Here is a 25,339-nt window from a genome sequence, read left to right as displayed (position 1 = left end):
TTCGTTTTGCTACTTATTTAAAACCACGTTTTCACGCAGTCGGCACGCACCGAGTTTTTCCGTTGATGTGTTTTCACATAAAGGGTACCGTCAGAGAGGCTACAACACATAAGTGTAACAAAAAACAATGATAACTCCAGCTCACCATTTAGATGTTTTGCAGAGACGCTTCAAATTGCAGGGAGCACGGGATAGAAGGCCGAGCCATATCCTCGGTTAATCCAAATAATAGTGTAGATAGAAGATCCAGCTCCACAAATAAGGGTTTAAAAATTCAAAATTTAATTAGACCAATTAAAACATGACAAAAAAAAAGAAAAAAAAAAAAAAAAAAAAGAAAAAATAAAGTGCTCAAGTGATTGAGAAAAAGCCATGATCAAGAACCGTAAGGTTTGAAACGCGTTGGTGTATTTTTTTTCTCAATCACTTGAGCACATCTCTTTTTTTGCCTATCATGTTTTAATTGGCCTAATTAAATTTTGACTTTTTAAACCCTCATTTGTGGAGCTGGATCTTCTATCTACAACACATAAGACTTATCAGGTTTCTGTAGTGTAGTGGTTATCACGTTCGGCTCACATGCAAAATCCCTGCTATGAAACGAGACAGACGCAGTACTTTGTTTTGGGTTCTCGTCCTTATTCATGCTTTAAATGGCCTCCTACTTTAAATACACATATTCTTCCAAGAAGATCCACTTATGTGACAAAGAAACGCTTCAGCTATGAGCAAGTATGCGTGATTGAGCATATAGATGAGTGAATGCTTGTGAAGGTGTGTGAGTCATGGCATAGGGAGGCTGTAATCACACTCCTATCATGCCCAGGTTCTAGCAAGTACTGTCTGCCTGGGCATGATAGGAGTGTTATTGCAGTTATTATATATAATATTATTGATTTTTTTTGTCCAATTAAGAATAAGCATGAGACAATAGAATCCAGCATTCTTGTTCTAAACTTTCATTAATTGGAAAATGCTAATTTTTTCTTTCTGAAAGTGAAGAAGCATAAAGGCGCAATCCATGACAATATATTTAGTTGTTTTATTGCAATGGAATGGATGCACTGCACCAGAACAACGGCCTCACCCGGATCAGAAACCACAGTTTAAATGCCTTCTCATCGGCAGCAGTAAGTGCAAAAACGAAACACTAAAACTTTAAACAAAAGCTTCAATAGTGCTGGGACCCAGTGCTTGGGTCGGGGAACAGGTAAGGCACATCCGGCTCATTAGCGAGGTTAGAAGAGCGTACTGTCCTGTGTAATTGGACGGCAGACATCACACGATGGCCAGGGATGGTCGTGCCTCCTCATCCGTGATAGCATGCCCACATCGGACACGTCTAATGGTGGAACTTCTTGCTGGGGTCCTTGGCATGGTCAATAAGCAGCTGGCACGGAGTGAACTGGCTGCCGTACACACTCTCATACTTCCTCATTCTGTCCACTAAGCGCCCAGCCCCATAGGCATCAGCGTACCTGAACGGACCTAATAAAAAGGAATGTTAAACTCATTTTAATCCAAACAGTCTTAGCCAGGATCGAAGGTCCCATATTACACAGCGGAGAGTGTGTGTGCGAATGTGAGACTAGCAACCCGAAAATAATCACAACATGCGACATGTTACATTGTAACAAATACCTCCAAGGCAGGGTGGAAATCCCAGGCCGAAGACAGCCCCGATGTCTCCTTCTATAGGATTGCTCAGAATGCCTTCCTGCAAGCACATCACGGCCTCGTTCACAAATCTCGTGACTAGACGCATCTGGATGTCTTCATCCGACGAGCTACAAAAAAAAATGAGAAAAAAAAGAAGTTAAACCGGGTATATAGCGACAATATTTACGACACTTCTATGCAGAAACTTCAGCTACGGGCATCGACATATGGATAGGAACCGCATCCACGTAGGGTTTATGCTGAGCATCTGTTGGATCAGACCAGCGTAGAAAACGGGAAGGCGGACAATACTTTATTAGTACTTCTCCAGAAGAGCGGGGTGCAGAACCCTAGGCATCCGACAGTCCAGTAAAAAAAGGGGGTCACCTACACCTCAGGCCTTGCTTGCAGCTTGAACTTCTCCAAGATCTCCTCAGTCCCAGAGTTCTTTGCTCGGTTCTTCACTCCCTCTTGGTAAATATAAAAACCTTTCCCTGATTTACGGCCTATTGAGAAAGAAAAGGTTTCTATGAGCAGAGAACCTCTGCCAGGACAGCTAACGAATGAATCACAATAACGGGTATTCTAATCCCGTTCCCAGCCTCTCACTCACCCAAAAACCCTTTGGCTACCATGGCTTTCAACAGCTCAATGTTTCCGCCACCAAATCGTTCCCCGAAAGCTTTGCCAAGGTCCTCCGCAACATGAGCCGCAACATCGATGCCGACTTCATCCGCCAACGTTGAGGCTCCCACCGGAAAACCAAAGCCGGTAGAGAGGGCATCCAGCTTCTTGGGGTCAACCCCTTCCTAAAAACAAATAATATATATTATATTATATATAAAATATAATATATATATAAAAATCGATACACGCACTTTCACATATAGTGACAAACGTCTGTTAATAATCAAATTTTACTGCAGCGACGTCACTTTTTGATATGAATTATAATAAACAACTTGTGGGAAAATGTGAATTTCCTTATTTTGTTAGTAATAACAGCAATTCTGCACTAATCAAAGAAAAAATGTTTCCTACAAAACCACGTTTCACAAATGATTATTTTCTGGTGCATTTTGAGTGAAAACGCTTTGGGAGAAGGCAGCGTGAACTTCACAGAAGGCATCAGAATTCTGCAAACTCGGAAATCGAATTAGCGATAAGATGCAGATTACTCTTATAAAGCCTTTTACCGGCCCGTCTGTGCTTTATAACCGATACGCAGTTATTCCCCCCCCCCTTCTGCCCATCCATGAACCACCTCGCGCTCTCCTTTCCTGCAACCAGAGACTCATCCCCCCTCAGCCCGGTACGAGCAGCTCTCCTCCTCCGCGTGCCGGTAATATCTAGCACCGGTCGCTGTAACATCACTGGTAACGTCGTATAGAACGAGCCGGCCCAACACAACCCGCACAAAGCACACAACCCCCCCCACCCCCAGCTTTAAGAGCAGAGATCACGTCACAGGAAACGAGGCTCCGCTTAAATCTGCAGACACACATTATACCTTATTACACACAGAGCATCGCAACGCTTACCTGCAGGACACGCACCACCTCCGCCATCATGGGGCCGAGGCACCTCGTCGTGTAGAACCCGGGTCCGTCCTGAAATCACACAAAACACAGAGCCGTCAGATCAGCGGCATCTCCCCGTCAATTGCCCAAAACAAGACCCGGAATCCCGTTACGGTGCATACACATCTGCTTAGAAAGTCCGCTGCTTTCATCACGGCCACACGAAATCCGTTTTAAGAGATGTAAGGCAAGGAGTTTTACCGAGAAGGTGTAGAACAGCCTGCCAGAAGAGGTGGTAGAGGCTAATACAGTGAGAGTATTAAGCATGCATGGGATAGACGTACAGCTCCTGAATCTAAGACGAGACCAATGACGGGTTAAGGTTTGAGCAGTAGAAATGAGAGAATAGACGGGGGCCGGATGGGGCCGATCTGCCAGAAAATTCTACAGTTCCACGAGTCAAAGCTCACGCACCTGAACCACGATAATAACTTTTCCCTGCTTGAGGCCAACAGACACAGCGGAGGCCGTGGTGTCTTTGGAAGTTTTGTCTGTCGTGATGATCTCCAGAAGCTGCATCTTGTCCACCGGGGAGAAATAATGCATTCCGATAACCTGGTGAAGAGAGGAGCACGTGGGACACCCGTCTGTATCGGAAAGCACACAGCCCAGACACTCGGCGGTAAGATAATCCGAGGACCGGCGGCGGCCACGGCTCGGGGTCTCACCTTCTCAGGCCTCTTACTGGCGGCAGCTATTTGAGAGATGGGAAGCGCGGACGTGTTACTGGCGAAGATACAGTGCGGGGGAACAGCCTGCAGGAGAAGGGAACACCGTCGGGGGTTAAAACCACGCGTGACACAGCAGCAGCTCCCGATCCTGAGAGACCTCCCGACCGGCTGCCCGCAATACTCACGGCTTCCACCTCCTGCAGCACTTTGTGTTTAATTCGGATATCTTCAAACACCGCCTCGATCACCATGTCGGCCGCGTCGAAGCCTCTATAATCCAGCTGGCCGGTCAGGTTACTCATCAGGCTGTCGCGCTCGAAGGACGTCAGGTTCTTCTTCCTCACCTTATCGTTCAGGCTGCGCAGAGGAGCGGCGGCGTTACGGGATTTACGAGAGGTACTGTAAGGCTGACACGCGGCCCTCGCACTCATCCTTACCCTTTGAAGACCTGCTGCTGTCCTCTGCCCAGACCTTCCACGGTCGTGTCCTTCAGAATAGTCTTTAGACCTTTGTCCACAGAGACCTGGGCTATACCCGCACCCATGAGCCCGGCCCCCAGGACAGCCAGCTTCCTGCAGGAACATACACGAATTCATGTCATATACATACGTGTCCTAAAACACACGGACAGGAAGAAATAGCGACGACGGACACAGCGTGACCTAAGATGAATACCAATACCACCTGCCATGCCCTGACGCGGCATCAGAGACCCCCCCGCCCCCTGACGCGGCATGACAGAGCAGGCCCCCAACCGCCCCCTGACGCGGCATCACAGAGACCCCCACCTCCCCCTGACGCGGCATCACAGAGCAGCCCCCCCCGTGCCCCGACGCGCCATCACACAGCCCCCAACATACACGACGCTCAGCTTCTATTTGAGGGAACTGGAAACACGCGGCATAAAACAGTCACACACAGCGTCCTGATCTTCGAGGGGCTTTCTAACGGCGACTTACTGCACTTCTTTTTGAGGGGCTCCGAATTTGTTTTTCTTGCACAGGACCTGTCCGTGGTACAAGCCAATCAGTGCGCGGGATTCACTGGTCATCGCCAGATCACCGAATTTCTGCAGAAGAGCCAAGAAGGGGTTATAAATTCACGGAACGCAGACGCTGAAGTAGAAGCTGCAGTGGGAAGAACGAAGCATGAAGAAACTGACCTGAGACTCTGCGAGATACCCAGCCTCCTGTCCCTGCTCCAAACCGGTCTTCACAACCTGGAATAAAAGAGTGGCATGAAACCGGGCGCGGGACAGAGCGAGCGAGACAAAACGAGAGAGAGAGAGAGAGCGCGAGCGAGACAAAACGAGAGAGAGAGAGAGAGCGCGAGCGAGACAAAACGAGAGAGAGAGAGAGAGCGCGAGCGAGACAAAACGAGAGAGAGAGAGAGAGCGCGAGCGAGACAAAACGAGAGAGAGAGAGAGAGCGCGAGCGAGACAAAACGAGAGAGAGAGAGAGAGCGCGAGCGAGACAAAACGAGAGAGAGAGAGAGAGCGCGAGCGAGACAAAACGAGAGAGAGAGAGAGAGCGCGAGCGAGACAAAACGAGAGAGAGAGAGAGAGCGCGAGCGAGACAAAACGAGAGAGAGAGAGAGAGCGCGAGCGAGACAAAACGAGAGAGAGAGAGAGAGCGCGAGCGAGACAAAACGAGAGAGAGAGAGAGAGCGCGAGCGAGACAAAACGAGAGAGAGAGAGAGAGCGCGAGCGAGACAAAACGAGAGAGAGAGCGCGAGCGAGACAAAACGAGAGAGAGAGCGCGAGCGAGACAAAACGAGAGAGAGAGCGCGAGCGAGACAAAACGAGAGAGAGAGCGCGAGCGAGACAAAACGAGAGAGAGAGCGCGAGCGAGACAAAACGAGAGAGAGAGCGCGAGCGAGACAAAACGAGAGAGAGAGCGCGAGCGAGACAAAACGAGAGAGAGAGCGCGAGCGAGACAAAACGAGAGAGAGAGCGCGAGCGAGACAAAACGAGAGAGAGAGAGAGAGCGCGAGCGAGACAAAACGAGAGAGAGAGAGAGAGCGCGAGCGAGACAAAACGAGAGAGAGAGAGAGAGCGCGAGCGAGACAAAACGAGAGAGAGAGCGCGCGCGCGAGACAAAACGAGAGAGAGAGCGCGCGCGCGAGACAAAACGAGAGAGAGAGCGCGCGCGCGAGAGAAAACGAGAGAGAGAGCGCGCGCGCGAGAGAAAACGAGAGAGAGAGCGCGCGCGCGAGAGAAAACGAGAGAGAGAGCGCGCGCGCGAGAGAAAACGAGAGAGAGAGCGCGCGCGCGAGAGAAAACGAGAGAGAGCGCGCGCGCGAGAGAAAACGAGAGAGAGAGCGCGCGCGCGAGAGAAAACGAGAGAGAGAGCGCGCGCGCGAGAGAAAACGAGAGAGAGAGCGCGCGCGCGAGAGAAAACGAGAGAGAGAGCGCGCGCGCGAGAGAAAACGAGAGAGAGAGCGCGCGCGCGAGAGAAAACGAGAGAGAGAGCGCGCGCGCGAGAGAAAACGAGAGAGAGAGCGCGCGCGCGAGAGAAAACGAGAGAGAGAGCGCGCGCGCGAGAGAAAACGAGAGAGAGAGCGCGCGCGCGAGAGAAAACGAGAGAGAGAGCGCGCGCGCGAGAAAACGAGAGAGAGAGCGCGCGCGCGAGAAAACGAGAGAGAGAGCGCGCGCGCGAGAAAACGAGAGAGAGAGCGCGCGCGCGAGAAAACGAGAGAGAGAGCGCGCGCGCGAGAAAACGAGAGAGAGAGCGCGCGCGCGAGAAAACGAGAGAGAGAGCGCGCGCGCGAGAGAAAACGAGAGAGAGAGCGCGCGCGCGAGAAAACGAGAGAGAGAGCGCGCGCGCGAGAAAACGAGAGAGAGAGCGCGCGCGCGAGAAAACGAGAGAGAGAGAGCGCGCGCGAGAAAACGAGAGAGAGAGAGCGCGCGCGAGAAAACGAGAGAGAGAGAGCGCGCGCGCGAGAAAACGAGAGAGAGAGAGCGCGCGCGCGAGAAAACGAGAGAGAGAGAGCGCGCGCGCGAGAAAACGAGAGAGAGAGCGCGCGCGCGCGAGAAAACGAGAGAGAGAGCGCGCGCGCGAGAAAACGAGAGAGAGCGCGCGCGCGAGAAAACGAGAGAGAGAGCGCGCGCGAGAAAACGAGAGAGAGAGCGCGCGCGCGAGAAAACGAGAGAGAGAGCGCGCGCGCGAGAAAACGAGAGAGAGAGCGCGCGCGCGAGAAAACGAGAGAGAGAGCGCGCGCGAGAGAGAGAAAACGAGAGAGAGAGCGCGCGCGAGAGAGAGAAAACGAGAGAGAGAGCGCGCGCGAGAGAGAAAACGAGAGAGAGAGCGCGCGCGAGAGAGAAAACGAGAGAGAGAGCGCGCGCGAGAGAGAAAACGAGAGAGAGAGCGCGCGCGAGAGAGAAAACGAGAGAGAGAGCGCGCGCGAGAGAGAAAACGAGAGAGAGAGCGCGCGAGAGAGAGAAAACGAGAGAGAGAGCGCGCGAGAGAGAGAAAACGAGAGAGAGAGCGCGCGCGAGAGAGAAAACGAGAGAGAGAGCGCGCGCGAGAGAGAAAACGAGAGAGAGAGCGCGCGCGAGAGAGAAAACGAGAGAGAGAGCGCGCGCGAGAGAGAAAACGAGAGAGAGAGCGCGCGCGAGAGAGAAAACGAGAGAGAGAGCGCGCGCGAGAGAGAAAACGAGAGAGAGAGCGCGCGCGAGAGAGAAAACGAGAGAGAGAGCGCGCGCGAGAGAGAAAACGAGAGAGAGAGAGCGCGCGCGAGAGAAAACGAGAGAGAGAGAGCGCGCGCGAGAGAAAACGAGAGAGAGAGAGCGCGCGCGAGAGAAAACGAGAGAGAGAGAGCGCGAGCGAGAGAAAACGAGAGAGAGAGAGAGAGCGCGAGCGAGAGAAAACGAGAGAGAGAGAGCGCGAGCGAAAACGAGAGAGAGAGAGAGCGAGAGAAAACGAGAGAGAGCGAAAACGAGAGAGAGAGCGAAAACGAGAGAGAGAGAGAGAGAGAGAGCGAAAACGAGAGAGCGAGCGAAAACGAGAGAGCGAGCGAAAACGAGAGAGCGAGCGAAAACGAGAGAGCGAGCGAACACGAGAGAGCGAGCGAAAACGAGAGAGCGAGCGAACACGAGAGAGCGAGCGAACACGAGAGAGCGAGCGAACACGAGAGAGCGAGCGAAAACGAGAGAGAGCGAGCGAAAACGAGAGAGAGCGAGCGAAAACGAGAGAGAGCGAGCGAAAACGAGAGAGAGCGAGAGAAAACGAGAGAGAGCGAGAGAAAACGAGAGAGAGCGAGAGAAAACGAGAGAGAGCGAGAGAAAACGAGAGAGAGCGAGAGAAAACGAGTGAATGGCCCGGCCGCGGGCACGAGAGTGAGAGAGAAAAAACAAAACGGCCCGTCCGCGGGCACGAGAGAGAGAGAGAGAGAGAACGGCCCGAGGGGGTGGGGGTTTGGGTTGGTGTGAACGTACCTCGATGATTTTGAGGGGGGCTGGGTAGAGCCCCTTTGTCTGTTTCTTCACCTTGTTTTCCACAGTTTTATAGATCTGCTGCCTCACGAACGCCACGGACATGACATAGTCTGTGATCTCTGGAAGACAGGAGGAAAGCATCGTAACCTGTGAGGGTACCTACCCCGCCACAGCTAGCGATAAACGTTCACGCAAACAGCCCACGCGTCACACGGAACCCCCCCCCCCGGGTCACACGGATGCCGCGCGTTAACGTGTTTAGACCCGGCGGCGGTATCTGCAGGCTCTTACTCTGGATCAGCCCCTTGTCTTTCTTTAACGAGATCTTCTTGTTGGCGATTCCTCGGGCGAAATCCACAGCCACTTCTTCCAGGTACTGAATGGTTCCCTCCTCCGGACTCTTCAGCCCCGGGCCTGGCATGGATAAGAAGAGAAATTAAAACCTCTCATTATCAGCTGCGTCTATTAGAGGGGGGCTCCCGGCATCACGTATAGAATACGCCCCAAAGATCCTATTCATCTGATTTCACTTGCTTGAAGTAGCGAATATGAATAAATTATTTGGTTGTAATATTACTTTTCCCAAGAGAGTGGAGCAAAAATAAAGCGTTATAAATACTATTATTTACTTGTTAATAAGAAGAGGTGGCACCCGGATAATAGACAGGTACCCTGCTGTGCCCCCCCCGCATACCCCGTTACCCTGCGGACAGCGCAGACTCACCCAGAGGGTCCACAAGCTGGTCCACCAGCCCCATCCTCTTGGCTCTGTCCGCACGGATGTTTCTTCCGGTGAGCATCATGTCGAAAGCAGCCGGGATCCCCACCTACACACAGAGCAGGGTTACACGAGACGGCCGGAGCGCAAGTATATCCCCCACCGGCACCCCCCACAGCGCCAAAGGGCAACACCCCCCCCCCCACAGAGCAGGGTTACACGAGACGGCCGGAACGCAAGTATATCCCCCACCGGCACCCCCCCCCCCACCTACACACAGAGCAGGGTTACACGAGACGGCCGGAACGCAAGTATATCCCCCACCGGCAAACCCCCCCCCCCACCTACACACAGAGCAGGGTTACACGAGACGGCCGGAGCGCAAGTATATCCCCCACCGGCACCCCCCACAGCGCCAAAGGGCAACCCCCCCCCCCCAGAGCAGGGTTACACGAGACGGCCGGAACGCAAGTATATCCCCCACCGGCAACCCCCCCCCCTCCCCACTTACACACAGAGCAGGGTTACACGAGACGGCCGGAACACAAGTATATCCCCCACCGGCAAACCCCCCCCCACCTACACACAGAGCAGGGTTACACGAGACGGCCGGAGCGCAAGTATATCCCCCATCGGCACCCCCCACAGCGCCAAAGGGCAACCCCCCCCCCCAGAGCAGGGTTACACGAGACGGCCAGAACGCAAGTATATCCCCCACCGGCAACCCCCCCACTTACACACAGAGCAGGGTTACACGAGACGGCCGGAACACAAGTATATCCCCCCGTACATAGAAGACCAGTGCCCAAGGGCAAACCCCCCCCACACACAGCTCCAAGGGGCAACCCCAGCATGACCTCTGCGTAGAAGGTCACCAGAACGCCATAAAACAGGGAAGCACTAGGGCGTTCTGAAAATGATGCCATGAAGGGGCTTCGTAACCCCCAGACAGCAGGGGTATTAGAGCAGGGACAGCTGCCCAAGACCGTTAAATAATCCCCACATGCGAAAGGGACGCAGCAAGCAAGCTATATACCCCTCACGTGTATAACAATGTGTATAATAACGTGGGCTCCTGCGGATATGCAGCCAGGGCGCGCATGCCCACGATCACACCAGAAAGACATTTATGGAAGCCGCCAGAGCTCACTCACCATTTTGGGGAGTCTCTGAGTCCCTCCGGCGCCTGGCAGGAGCCCGAGTAAGACCTCAGGAGTGCCCAGAACAGTCTTCTTGTCCTTTGTGGCCACTCTGTACTGGCAAGCGATGGCCACCTGAAATCAGACAGCACACAGTCACGGCCGGCACCGTGCGGAAGGCTTCGGTGGGGACCCCCCCCGAGCGGAGCGAATAAGCACAGAGTCAGGGTGTTGGGGTTACCTCCAGCCCCCCACCCAGGCAGGAGCCGTTAATCGCGGCCACGATGGGTTTCGGAGACTTCTCCAGCTTGGCAAACATCTTCTGGCCTTCCTGAGACAGCTGGGTGACCTCTTGAGCCGTGGTGCAGGACTCGATCATACTGGGAAGAGAGCAGAGCGAGCGGGTGACCGGGACGCCGTTCCACGGGGCGAGCGCGGCTTATAAAGGGCGGCTGACACTCGAGTGGTAGTCAGTGAGTGGCCGGTACAGCGGGTTGAGCGAGCGCCGGCGCGTTTCTAACACTCACTTGATGTCGGCCCCGGCGATGAAGCAGCCCGGTTTGGAGGATATCAGGACGGCGCTCTTGACGGCATCGTTGGCCCAGATTTCATTCATTATTTCCCCGAACTCTGACTGCAGCTGTTTGGACAGAGTGTTCACCTGCAACATCATAACACACATATTACACATCATATCATACTACACATATCATATCACACATATATTACACACATCATACACATATCACATTACACATATCTATCATCCCTTAATGCAAGCAGCCCGTACATCTCGGGGTACGAGGGGTCAGAGAGCCCCCGTACTGGAGTACATTACACAGTATATATCATATACAATAACAGAGCTTACCTTTGAGTTCGGGGTGTTAAAGCGGACGACGGCCACATCGGTCTTCAGCTCGTAGCTGACGTGTGTCCTCGCTGCGAAGAGAATATGGAATGACAGCGTTACACGGGGGGGGGGGGGGGGGGGGGGGAGCGCGAGGGCCGGGTACCACTCTACTTACTGAGTACGGCGGAAGACATGGACAGGGGTCTGCATGTGAAGCCTGCTGGATGGAGATAACAGATGGTTAGGGGTTAAATAAACGCGTGTATCCGGTCTCTGTAACACGGCGCGGAGGGCAGAATGAGAGGCTCAGGGCCGTCCGGCGGGCCCCAGACTTACCAGCCTATGTATACGTCATAACAACACGTAATATCATGAAGAGCTGGACAGCCAATGGTCTTTACAGGGTTTCCCCCCCCAAAACAGGGGACCATTTCTTTAGCATGACCCACAGACACAAGCTTAGCCAACCACACTCGCCACTCTCAGCCAGCCACACTCACAACCCAATAAGCACCTACTCATACTGCCCACTGTTTGCCACACGAGCCACGGACCATACTGTCAGCTCCGATTCACACCAACATAAAACAGACTCATAGCACCCTCAGCCACACGCCGACTTACATTCACACTCCCCTAACACACATGGAGTCACGGAGCACAATGCCAGCCCCCCCTCCCCCGGCTGCAGTATAGCCCATACACATTCCCACGCTGCCAGCTGTACATTAGACTGCTCCGATGCGTGGCGCTCACTATTCAGACACTCCGGGTTTGGATGTCTCACGCAGACAGTTTACACGCATAACTGAAACGCCGGCGTACAGATACCACACATACATGACCCCCCCCCCCCCCGGTTACATAAACACGGCTACCACCCCCCCACCCCGCTAAGCACGATCCGGCCGCTGCAGACGGCAGACCTTTACCCTACATCTTATCATTCCATCTACACAGCAACCTTTGTCCTACATACATGAGCGACACGCGGGGCACACGCCAGCTGCGTCACAGAGAAACAGGATTTATGGCAACCGATGGTGCCGATTATACCTTTTACCTATTGTGCAACACACCCTGTCTTTAGATTGTAAGCTCCTGTACGCAGGGACCTCACCTGTTGTCACTAAATCAAATTGTTACCAGCTACTTGTTACGTGCTGTGTACCCATTGTACAGCGCTACGGAATATGATGGCGCTACATAAAACAATAACATTGTACAGCGCTATGGAATATGATGGCGCTATATACATCAATAAATAATAACAACAACAATCATCCAATCAGTAGAGAGAGAATCCTGGCCGTATGAGGGGATCTAATCCAGACCGAAACCGAAGCCCAGACCGCTCGCCATCCCTAATACCCGAGTTTCTATGGCAACAGAAGAGGCAGACACTTATCTACCAATATGTAGATTATATAGATGATGATATGTAGATTATATAGATGATTAGTATAGATATATATTACCGTATTGGCTCGGATATAGGCCGCCCCCGTATATAGGCCGCCCCCTAAAAGTTTGGTGCTTTTTTAAAGAAAGTTTTTTTTCTTTTACAAAAAAAAAAAAAACATGCTGCCACTCTGTCTCCCCCCCCCCCACCGAGATATGCTGCCACTCTGCCCCCCCCGACTTAACAGAGGAGACTCCCGGGTGTCTTGCGGGGCCGGCGGGGGACATCTACGCAATACGCGTACACAACTTCCGGTGCCGGCACTCAGCGGATGTGCCGGCACCGGAAGTTTGAGTGTCGGCACCGGAAGTTTGAGTGTCGGCACCGGAAGTTGTATACGCGTATTGCGTAGATGTCCCCCGCCGGCCCCGCAAGACACCAGAGAGTCTCCTCTGGTAAATCTTGGGGGCAGAGGTAAAGCTTAGACAACCCCCCGTGCCGGCACCCCCCCCCGTGGAAAGTGCTGGCAGGGGAGGCTGTCTGAGCGTATCGGGGAGTAGGATGCGGGTCTCCTGCACCGCTGCAGGGGATTCTGTATCCTAACCCTGCCCGGCGCCCGGGACTGCATGTCCTGGGCGTCGGGCGCTAGACCCCGAATATAGGCCGCGCCCCTAGACCCCGAATATAGGCCGCGGCCAATACGGTAGATTATATAGATTACATATATGATTAGTATATAGATTATATAGATAATTGATTAGTATATAGATTATATAGATGATTAGTATATAGATTATATATAGGTTATATAGATTAGTATATAGATTATATAGATGATTAGTATATAGATATATATATATAGATGATTAGTATATAGATATATATATATAGATTATATAGATGATTAGTATATAGATATATATATATAGATTATATAGATGATTAGTATATAGATTATATATAGGTTATATAGATGATTAGTATATAGATTATATAGGTGATTAGTATATAGATTATATATATATATATAATTAGTATATAGATATATATAGAGCACAGTTTTTGATTACGGCCTCTGGTTCTTTAGGACACGAAGGATGAATTCAGCTTGGAACCCAGAGCATGTGCCATATCACACAGCAGGTCATCCAAGGACAGTAACACGGAACATGTGAAGCCCCGCCGTGTGCTCGCGGTATTAATAGCTCATGACCCCCCCCCCCCTGTTCCTGTCCCGCTGAAGGTCACCGACTCAACCCGGTGCAGTCAGAGACAAAGCATGCAAGGGGTCACCCCAACCCCTGCCAGGGCTTTAACAATAACACGCAGCCAATCAGAGGCAGGAAAGGAGGCCGTCTGAAAGCAAAGGCGTGCTTTCTGCGCATGCCATGGGGCTGAACAGCAACTTATATACATTAACGTGCATTCAATGGCCGGAGTAACCCTTTAACTACAAGGGCGTATAACATTATACAGGGGATATACAGGACACCCCAACCCATCTATACATTATACGGGGGGGCCCCGGCTCCCCGACCCATCTATACATTATACGGGGGGGCCCCGGCTCCCCGACCCATCTATACATTATACGGGGGGGCCCCGGCTCCCCGACCCATCTATACATTATACAGGGGGGCCAGCTAGACAATTCATCTATACATTATACAGGGAGGCCCCAGCTCCCGGACCCAACTACACATTATACAGTCACTGATTTATCTATACATTATACAGGGGGCCGACTCACTGATTTATCTATACATTATACAGGGGGCCGACTCACTGATTTATCTATACATTATACAGGGGGCCGACTCACTGATTTATCTATACATTATACAGGGGGCCGACTCACTGATTTATCTATACATTATACAGGGGGCCGACTCACTGATTTATCTATACATTATACAGGGGGGCCGGCTCACTGATTTATCTATGCATTATACAGGGGGCCGGCTCGCTGATTCCCGCGGTATGCATTAACACTCCATGCAATTTGGATGCCGCCAACCCAGGCGAGCGTCCCTTGCTGACCCCAAGGAGAGGGTGTGAAGGGCAGGTCACGACTGTTAAGCCCTGTGTTTGGTAAATAACCCCCAGTTTCAGGAGGCAGTTACAGCACAAATACACAGCCCGGGTTATCACCAAAACCGGCTCATGACCCCCGCGTACCCGACTAGTTGCTCTGTTCCCCGCATCCATCCACCCCATCTCCTTCCTGCTGCCCGGGACATTATCATAAACCCGAGGTAAACTTCGCTGCCGTCCCGGGTTACCTGCCGTGGGGCCTCCGCCCAGGCGCGCCACAACCCCGATGATCCTCGTTGCTGCCATCTTGCCCGGTGTGACACTGACAGGCCGAGCTGGGGCTTTTCTGAGGGATGGGGCTGCCCCGTGAGGTGCCTTTCTGGCCTGTCGGGAGATTAATCCCCAACCAGGAGCTATACGGCGGAGGAAGGAGTCTGATACCTAGTAACCCCCAGAAATGACCCGAAGATACCCCGCAGACCCCGGAATACCCGGTAACGAGAGCTCGAAAACGATCAGGCAGATGGAGGGCAGCCACGGTGGGCGTGGTCAGAGGGCCTCACACTGACAGGAACGTCACGCGGCGATTCAGCGGCCCTGAGAGCGGACACCGGACACAGAGGTGAGTGCGGGGCGCGCAGCGGGGCTTATTAACGCAACCGTACAGACTCACCCTACACAACGGTACACCCTAATACACCACATAGAACTACACAACGGTACACCCTCACACTATACATACAACTACACAACGGTACACCCTAATACTATACATACAACTACACAACGGTACACCCTAATACTATACATACAACTACACAACGGTACACCCTAATACTATACATACAACTACACAACGGTACACCCTAATACTATACATACAACTACACAACGGTACACCCTAATACTATACATACAACTACACAACGGTACACCCTAATACTATACATGCAACTACACAACGGTACACCCTAATACTATACATACAACTACACAATGGTACACCCTAATACTATACATGCAACTACACAACGGTACACCCTAATACTATACATACAACTACACAACTCTACAGCCTCACACCCTACACAACTCTACAGCCTCACACTATACATACAACTACACAATGGTACACACTAATACTATACATACAACTATGCAACTCTACAGCCTCACACTACATACACCCTCACATCCTACACCACTCTTCACAACCATACAGCCTCATACTATACATACACCCCACACAACTCTACAGCCCCATACTATACATACACCCCACACAACCATACAGCCCCATACTATACATACACCCTACACAACTCTACAGCCCCATACTATACATACACCCTACACAACTCTACAGCCCCATACTATACATACACCCCACACAACCATACAGCCCCATACTATACATACACCCCACACAACTCTACAGCCCCATACTATACATACACCCCACACAACTCTACAGCCCCATACTATACATACACCCCACACAACTCTACAGCCCCATACTATACATACACCCCACACAACCATACAGCCCCATACTATACATACACCCCACACAACCATACAGCCCCATACTATACATACACCCTACACAACTCTACAGCCCCATACTATACATACACCCCACACAACCATACAGCCCCATACTATACATACACCCCACACAACCATACAGCCCCATACTATACATACACCCCACACAACTCTACAGCCCCATACTATACATACACCCCACACAACTCTACAGCCCCATACTATACATACACCCCACACAACTCTACAGCCCCATACTATACATACACCCCACACAACCATACAGCCCCATACTATACATACACCCCACACAACTCTACAGCCCCATACTATACATACACCCCACACAACCATACAGCCCCATACTATACATACACCCCACACAACTCTACAGCCCCATACTATACATACACCCCACACAACTCTACAGCCCCATACTATACATACACCCCACACAACTCTACAGCCCCATACTATACATACACCCCACACAACTCTACAGCCCCATACTATACATACACCCCACACAACTCTACAGCCCCATACTATACATACACCCCACACAACCATACAGCCCCATACTATACATACACCCCACACAACCATACAGCCCCATACTATACATACACCCCACACAACTCTACAGCCCCATACTATACATACACCCCACACAACCATACAGCCCCATACTATACATACACCCCACACAACCATACAGCCCCATACTATACATACACCCCACACAACTCTACAGCCCCATACTATACATACACCCCACACAACTCTACAGCCCCATACTATACATACACAACTCCACAGCCCCATACTATACATACACCCCACACAACTCTACAGCCCCATACTATACATACACCCCACACAACCATACAGCCCCATACTATACATACACCCCACACAACCATACAGCCCCATACTATACATACACCCCACACAACTCTACAGCCCCATACTATACATACACCCTACACAACTCTACAGCCCCATACTATACATACACCCCACACAACCATACAGCCCCATACTATACATACACCCCACACAACTCTACAGCCCCATACTATACATACACCCCACACAACCATACAGCCCCATACTATACATACACCCCACACAACAATACAGCCCCATACTATACATACACCCCACACAACTCTACAGCCCCATACTATACATACACCCTACACAACTCTACAGCCCCATACTATACATACACCCCACACAACCATACAGCCCCATACTATACATACACCCCACACAACTCTACAGCCCCATACTATACATACACCCTACACAACTCTACAGCTCCATACTATACATACACCCCACACAACTCTACAGCCCCATACTATACATACACCCCACACAACCATACAGCCCCATACTATACATACACCCCACACAACCATACAGCCCCATACTATACATACACCCCACACAACCATACAGCCCCATACTATACATACACCCCACACAACTCTACAGCCCCATACTATACATACACCCCACACAACTCTACAGCCCCATACTATACATACACCCCACACAACCATACAGCCCCATACTATACATACACCCTACACAACCCTGTATTTATCTATACATTATACAGGGGCCGGTCACTGATTTATCTATACATTATACAGGGGGCCGGTCACTGATTTATCTATACATTATACAGGAGGCCGGTCACTGATTTATCTATACATTATACAGGGGGCCGGTCACTGATTTATCTATACATTATGCAGGGGGGCAGTCACTGATTTATCTATACATTATAAAGGGGGCCGGCTCGTTGATTTATCTATACATTATACAGGGGCAGGGTTGATCTGTCCTGGTTAACCTCTGTGGGTAGGGCCCTGTATGTATGTACTCGCTGGGCTGAGGGTCACCCCTCTCCTGGAATATTTGGGCCACCTCTGTGGCTCCTCGCCCGTCCGTGGGGGAGGGGTGCTCTTGGACTAGTGCATGACCTTGTTCTGTATTATGCATGGTATGGGCCACGTGGTGAGTCTGGGGAACTGGGTGAAAGGTTGTGGCTCAGACATGATATCGGGGAAGGTTCACATGGGGGGGGGGGGGGAGGAGCCAGGAGCAGTGGGCATGCCCCCCCCCCTTAATGATAGCGAAAATAATTATTAACCGTTTTCTCTCCATGTTCCGTGGCCTGAGCTGTGGCGCAGACACCCCTGCACATATGGATTAGTTATAGCTCGGGGGGGGGGGGTACAAAATACCCCAACGCCGGCTGTCTGTGTGAAACTACCCGGCGGGCCGGGGCAGGAGTCTGTGCTCCGGGATGGGGGGTATCCATGGGGGATTACCTGCCACACGCCAGCGAATGATGCTTCTTTTTAGTTGTAGATCTCAGAATGGCCTTCATGTTGAGACAGAGCGCCCGAGGCCTCCCCGCGGCGTCCAGATACGGTAAGACTTTAACGGCGTGACCCCGGGGGAGACACTTACACGAAGGGGTTAATAAAGGACGGGACGAGAAACGTTACCGGAATCTAACTCTAAAGGGCCAGAGACTGAGATGGAACGGAAGAAAGTTTTACTTTACTGAGAGGGGGGTAGATAAGTGGAGCAGACTTCCAGCAGAAGTGGTAGAGGGTAATACAGTGAGGGGGGTATTGGGGCTAAGAACTGATTAAGAATCGTGGTCTTTACTGTAGCAAGAAGCATAGTGGATGAGCCGAATGTGTTGTGAGAGTTCATGTTTATTACCCAGAATCCCCTGAGCCGCCGTGGTCTAGGTCTGTAGGATACACGGGACTCGGTTACCTTTTACCCTCTCACCCGGTCGCCGGCTGCAGTGTGTGGCTTCTCCGCGCCGTATATATAAACGTATGTAGTAATGTATACTGACCGCGTGGCCCCGGCTGCTCCTTTACTCTGTCTGTTGTGTTGCAGGCGTCAGATGCCTCGGCGGCTCGGCCCCCGTGCTGGCTCCAGGTAATGTTTGGGGTGCTGACTCTGCCCTTCTGGGTTCCCGTCGGGTTCTCTGTTTCCAGACATCGCTCAGACGGTTAATCCCCCGTGACTGTTTTGTGGCGGGGGGCATTGTGTAGTAATGCGCTACGGAATCGGCCAATGGGGAGGAGGGGGGTTGTTCTCGCCATTGGCAAACTTCCAGCCAATCACATGCTCCGTCTGGCTAGAGCTGGCGATCCCAGCTTCTGCTGCACGGTGGATTCCAGGGGGGTTTGATGCTGGTGTTGGGGTTTCGGTTGTATTTTGTTAATGTGGCGGCCGCGTCTCCGGCGATATTTGCCGCGTTCCCTGATTATTTTTATATTAAAGTAATAAAAGCGGCCGTTCTCCTCGTTCCAGCCGTCCAGACCAAAAGCAAGAAGACTTTGGCCCGGCCGGGCGTGAAGAATGTCGTCGTGGTTGACGGCGTCCGCACCCCGTTTCTGCTCTCGGGAACCACGTGAGTCCAACGTATACGTGTGTGTGTGTGTGTGTGTATATTATAATGTGTATATGTATATTATATATAATGTGTATATTATATATAATGTGTGTGTGTGTGTGTGTGTGTATATATATAGTGTGTGTGTGTATATATATAATATGTGTGTGTGTGTATATATATAATATGTGTGTGTGTGTATATATATGTGTGTGTGTGTGTATATATATGTGTGTGTGTGTATATATATATGTGTGTGTGTGTATATATATATGTGTGTGTGTGTATATATATATGTGTGTGTGTGTATATATATATATGTGTGTGTGTGTGTATATATATATGTGTGTGTGTGTGTGTGTATATATATGTGTGTGTGTGTGTATATTATATATAATGTGTGTGTATATATGTGTGTGTGTATATTATATATAATGTGTGTGTATATATATATATGTGTGTGTGTGTGCATATCACGGGACTGTAAATCTGAGCGCTTACATACGTGACCGTTACGTGTAGAGAGAGTGGACAGGCCTGCGTGCGTCCAGACTGCCCCGTGCTGGGTAAATGCTCCTCCTACCCCTGCCTCGGTACCGGGGGAGGTGTGGGGTTTCTTATAATATAAATACATTTGATATATAGCTGCTAACAGTCTCTGCATTAATCAGCAGTCCTGTGGTCTCGTGCGCTCCCACTTCTGCGCATGCTCACTCTCCCTCTGTCTGTTCCAGGTACGCAGATTTAATGCCGCATGACCTGGCCAGGACCGCGCTGCAGTAAGTATCTCCATGGCTATGAGTCTGGCAGTAAATCCCGCGCATGCACTAGCCGCGCACTCCATTGAACTGACTTGTTCCCTGCCAGGGGTTTGCTGAATCGTACGAACGTTCCCCGCGAGGTCGTGGATTATATCGTGTACGGGACGGTTATCCAAGAAGTGAAGACGAGCAACGTGGCGCGTGAGGTGCGGACCCGCTGCTTGTTAACTCTTTTATTGCTGAGGTGCCAGACAGTGTCCGGTGTTTGTGGGCTGCTGCTGAATCGGTGACAGCTGTTAACTGCCTCTCTCTGCTCCCGACTCTCCTCCAGGCGGCTCTCGGGGCCGGATTTTCCGATAAAACCCCGGCTCACACCGTCACCATGGCCTGTATCTCCTCCAACCAGGCAATGACTACAGGTAAAGCTGGCTCTGGCCTCAGCGAGGCTACATGTTTGTCTAACCCCTTCGTGACCGATGACGTACCCTGTACATCATGAAAGGATGCCCCTAGAGGACCAATGATGTACCTGGCACGTCACACACTTTCGTGTTACAAAACATATAGAAGTACAGGGGGTTTTCCAACATACCGCGGGTTGGCAAATATAATGTTGGTGTGCTCTTCACTGGGAACGCGTACATGTGTGTAACGCTGGAGACTCGGCCCCCTCGGACCTCCGCTCAACACGTTGACTGTCTTGTCCGCAGCGGTGGGTCTGATTGCCTCCGGCCAGTGTGATGTGGTGGTGGCCGGCGGCGTGGAGTTCATGTCGGATGTTCCCATTCGCCACAGCCGGAAGATGAGGAAGACTATGCTGGGTTTGAACAAGGCCAAGACCTTGGGCCAGAGGCTTTCCATGATCTCCAGGATCCGGCCCGATTACTTTGCCCCGGAGGTAAGACGCCGCTTGGCCGCGGGTTTGCTTGCGCTGGGCTGCTGCCAGCGAGTCGCTTGTCTTATCCTCGCTGCCGTCTTCCCGTAGCTCCCGGCGGTGGCCGAGTTCTCGACCAGCGAGACGATGGGGCACTCTGCGGACAGGCTGGCCGCCGCGTTCTCCGTGTCTCGCGTGGAGCAGGATGAATTCGCTCTGCGCTCGCACAACCTGGCCAAGAAAGCGCAAGACGCCGGCCACCTGTCTGACGTCGTCGCCTACAAAGTGCCAGGTGACGAGCCGCTGCCGCCTATTCTACACTAACCCCCCGACAGCGAGACCTCCCCGCTCTTTATAAATATGATCTGCGTGTGACCCCCCCACCGCTGTTAGTATGATCTGCGTGAGACCCCCCACCGCTGTTAGTATGATCTGCGTGAGACCCCCCCAGTTGTTAGTATGATCTGCGTGTGACCCCGCTGTTAGTATGATCTGCGTGAGACCCCCCCAGTTGTTAGTATGATCTGCGTGTGACCCCGCTGTTAGTATGATCTGCGTGTGACCCCGCTGTTAGTATGATCTGCGTGTGACCCCGCTGTTAGTATGATCTGCGTGTGACCCCGCTGTTAGTATGATCTGCGTGTGACCCCGCTGTTAGTATGATCTGCGTGTGACCCCGCTGTTAGTATGATCTGCGTGTGACCCCGCTGTTAGTATGATCTGCGTGAGACCCCCCCAACGCTGTTAGTATGATCTGCGTGTGACCCCGCTGTTAGTATGATCTGCGTGTGACCCCGCTGTTAGTATGATCGCCCCGCTCTGTGTCGTCGGTATCAGTCGGTTCTTGCTCTTCGCAGGCAAAGCGACGGTTGACAAAGATAACGGGATACGTCCGTCGTCGATGGAGCAAATGGCGAAACTGAAACCCGCGTTCGTCAAACCGCACGGCACGGTGACGGCAGCCAACTCCTCCTTCCTGGTAACTGTCCACGCGGCTCGTCCGCTGGGTGCATGCGCAGTACGTTGGAGCGCGGGCTGCGGATTCCCGGTAACTGGCCACGCTCGTCGTCCGCTGGGTGCATGCGCGGGCTACAGGTTCCCGGTAACTGTCTCCACGGCTCGTCCGCTGGGTGCATGCGCAGTACGTTGGCTGCAGGTTATCTGTCAGAGGATATGGGATCTTATGTCATAAATGTGAGTCTTCTGATAGGGGAGGCAGATACCTGTGTCGTAGGGATATGCGTGTGGATGATATATAGGATGCTGTCTCAGAATAGTGAGCGTGCACTCCGTCGGGGGCAGGGGTGAGCGTGCGCTCTGTCGGGGGCAGGGGCGAGCGTGCGCTCCGTCATGACCTCGTTTCACGGTGTTGTCGTTTGCAGACGGACGGAGCCTCCGCAGTGCTGATCATGTCGGAGGAGAAGGCCCTGGCGATGGGTTACAAGCCCAAGGCGTACCTCCGGTAGGTTACAGGTTAACCCCTTAGAGCCATTCTCCCGCACCCAGAATGAGCGCCGACCGCCTGCGTTTAGCGGCAGATATCGTGCTGCGCGTCTCACTGCCTGTAAATCTTTCCTCTTCCGCCATCCTTCATGCGGCCGCGTTTCCCGGCCCCCTCTTCAAAAGTGTTTGGGGAGAGAAAAAACGCAGTTTAGGGATCCCCCCCCTGAATAGGGGCCACTTCTGAACGCACTCAGTTACCGCGCTCGCTGCGCGTTTATCGAGTCCGTAACAGCGGGGGGGTGGAAAGAAATGGCGTCCGCCTCGATGTGACGTCCGTCCCGCGCATTAAGTGCCAGCGCTGCAGGAACGCCGGTTTAAGGCGAGGGTCTTGGAAATGATCGTTTACCCTTTCTTCTCCGCAGGGACTTCGTTTACGTGTCTCAGGACCCCAAGGACCAGCTGCTTCTGGGGTATGTGGCGGGTGGCCCTCACGGGTGACGCGCGGGATAATGCCCCGCGTGTGGCGTACGCCGGCCCCCTTTACTGTCTTCGCTCTCATTGGCCGCGCCGGGATGAACCTTTTCTCTCTCTTTTCAGCCCGACCTACGCGACGCCCAAAGTTCTGGAGCGAGCCGGACTGTCCCTCGCCGACATCGACGTCTTCGAGTTCCACGAAGCGTTTGCTGTAAGATCCTCGTGTTTTGTGTGAATGGATGGCGTCTTCAAGGGGTTAAACCTGCTCCTTCCGACTTCCTCACTGTACTGCCCTCTGCCACTTCTGCTGGGAGGCTGTTCCACCGCATGTTGGAAGGAGCGGGTTTAACCCTTGCTAGCCCGCTTGCTGAAGTTTGTCCTTTCTCCCGCAGGGGCAGATCGTGGCCAACCTAAAAGCCATGGAGTCCGACTGGTTTGCGGAGAATTACATGGGACGGAAAACAAAGGTAATAAAAGGCCGGCTGTGCGTTATAACGAACCAAACCTTTGTACGGCGCTACGGCATATGAAGGCGCTATATAAATAACTATACACAGAGGGGCAGCTGATTGGACATTGAGGCCTGTGTTTGGGGGGGGGGGGCTCTGGGCTGCTGGTAAGAGGTCTGGCGCTTGCCGTCGCCCCGTCTGGTAAATCCGCCTCGCCCCGTCTGATAAATCCGCCTCGCCCCGTCTGATAAATCCGCCTCGCCCCGTCTGATAAATCCGCCTCGCCCCGTCTGATAAATCCGCCTCGCCCCGTCTGATAAATCCGCCTCGCCCCGTCTGATAAATCCGCCTCGCGCAGGTCGGGGCCCCGCCGCTGGAGAAGTTTAATACGTGGGGCGGATCTCTGTCTCTGGGACACCCGTTCGGAGCCACCGGCTGCCGCCTCGTCATGGCCGCCGCTCACAGGCTTAAGAAGGAAGGAGGGCAGTACGGCCTTGTGGCTGCGTGTGCGGCAGGAGGGCAGGTGAGTGCCGGGCGCACACGCGTGTGTTACACGTGTAGTAAGCACAGCTTAAGAATGTTATGCGATGCAACGTATGCTTTTTCAGGCATAAATATTTGTTTTAGAATGTATTTTTTTTTTAAAGTTATATTCCGGGGGGTGGGGGTAAATACCCCGGCTGGTGCACCTGCGGCCCCGGGGCGAGCATGCGCTCGTGATGGTTAAATGTGTGGTTAGTGAATGTGTAACTGACTGTTTGTTGTGTTTTTAGGGTCACGGGATGATCGTAGAAGTTTATCCTCACTGATTTCCCGGCCGTTGCCGCCGGCGATGCACTAAATGCCTTAAAGTCTCTTTCCGGCTAAGAAAACGTTGCAGTTCTGTAAATATTTTTTAGACGCCTCGTCTGCAATCTGGAGTAAATAACATTTGTTTTTGGGGGGGGGACTGGCACTAACACCCCCCCTTCTCCCCGCATAATCTTACCACCCTCCTGTTAACCCTTCATAGGAAGTAAGTTTGTATGCAATGTGCTCAATGCTCATAAGCGAGTTATTACACTGCGTACTATGGCCCGGAGCACATGCCCGGCACACGCGTGTGTATTCACTGTGTGCCCCCCCACCCGGGCAGGATGTTCACTGGTGGGGTTTCAGCTTTAATAAACGTGAACGTTACGCCTGTCTTCTGTCTTCTGCTTTCCTCGCCATCAGCCTGGCTGAGAATCTACGCCGAGGAAACAAGATCCCGAATAGTAAGCTCTCCGGTTGTCTGGGGGGGGTTCACACAATTTCCCCGACCACGCAACTCCAGCCCCTGATGGCTCACAGGATCGGCTACTGCTTTCAGGCTGGGGTCCCTGGCATGTTTGTGGCCCCCGTGGGCTTGCGTTGTGCTGCCCTTGGCTGGCGGACGGGGAGGTTTAGTGATGGGAAAAGAGAAAGTTACCGCTGAACGGCCGGCCTGAACGCTTAAGAAGTGCTAATTAAAAAGTGTGTGTGTGTATGTATATGTGCGTGCGTATGTGCTATTTATATTGTCAGATATTTTTAAATATTTTTTATTGACTATCGTGGCGTTATCTATATAATTTGAATTATAATTTTCGGCGATCTGAAAGGATTTAGGATCGGAGATAAAATATAGGGTATCTCCTTAAATTAATATTGTGGATGCGGTCCTACAATGTTTGGTAGCGTCGTTATTTTGTGTGTGTGACGAAATATTGGTTTTGCCTATTTTGTCTCATTAATATCCCTAACAATATATATATATTATGTTGATGGCCGTGGCCAATGAATCCCAGCGCGTCTTCTGTGTGAATTAAGCACGTTCAATATGTGTGAATGATTGTTACA

The 25,339-nt window shown here is 52.0% G+C and overlaps 2 protein-coding genes across 2 annotated transcripts; one reads left to right on the top strand and one right to left on the bottom strand.

Annotated features, from left to right (window-relative positions):
• Positions 1-1,342: 1,342 nt before the first annotated feature.
• Positions 1,343-14,797, bottom strand: LOC149271727 (trifunctional enzyme subunit alpha, mitochondrial-like). Its single transcript, XM_089507174.1, has 20 exons — positions 14,740-14,797; positions 11,231-11,272; positions 11,074-11,144; positions 10,730-10,863; positions 10,444-10,582; positions 10,218-10,337; positions 9,070-9,172; positions 8,637-8,759; positions 8,346-8,464; positions 5,073-5,129; positions 4,870-4,979; positions 4,348-4,482; positions 4,096-4,267; positions 3,908-3,994; positions 3,654-3,794; positions 3,201-3,269; positions 2,273-2,468; positions 2,051-2,165; positions 1,642-1,787; positions 1,343-1,488 (listed from the first exon to the last, which is right to left on the bottom strand). The coding sequence occupies exons 1-20, from the start codon at positions 14,795-14,797 to the stop codon at positions 1,343-1,345; spliced, it is 2,283 nt and encodes a 760-aa protein (XP_089363300.1).
• A 3,638-nt stretch (positions 14,798-18,435) lies between these two features.
• LOC149271726 (trifunctional enzyme subunit beta, mitochondrial-like) lies at positions 18,436-24,288 on the top strand. Its single transcript, XM_089507172.1, has 15 exons — positions 18,436-18,490; positions 18,977-19,018; positions 19,397-19,496; positions 20,213-20,257; positions 20,346-20,445; positions 20,571-20,658; positions 20,950-21,137; positions 21,225-21,405; positions 21,971-22,092; positions 22,496-22,575; positions 22,979-23,026; positions 23,154-23,241; positions 23,423-23,497; positions 23,838-24,002; positions 24,253-24,288. Exons 1-15 carry the CDS (start codon positions 18,436-18,438, stop codon positions 24,286-24,288), a joined length of 1,413 nt encoding a protein of 470 aa, XP_089363298.1.
• Positions 24,289-25,339: the final 1,051 nt, after the last annotated feature.

The sequence above is a fragment of the Sceloporus occidentalis genome, unplaced genomic scaffold (assembly GCF_023333645.1).
Source record: "Sceloporus occidentalis isolate IW3139 unplaced genomic scaffold, rSceOcc1.0.p SCAF_469, whole genome shotgun sequence".
NCBI classification, from domain to species: domain Eukaryota; kingdom Metazoa; phylum Chordata; class Lepidosauria; order Squamata; family Phrynosomatidae; genus Sceloporus; species Sceloporus occidentalis.
This window is presented reverse-complemented; position numbering and strand designations above follow the sequence as displayed.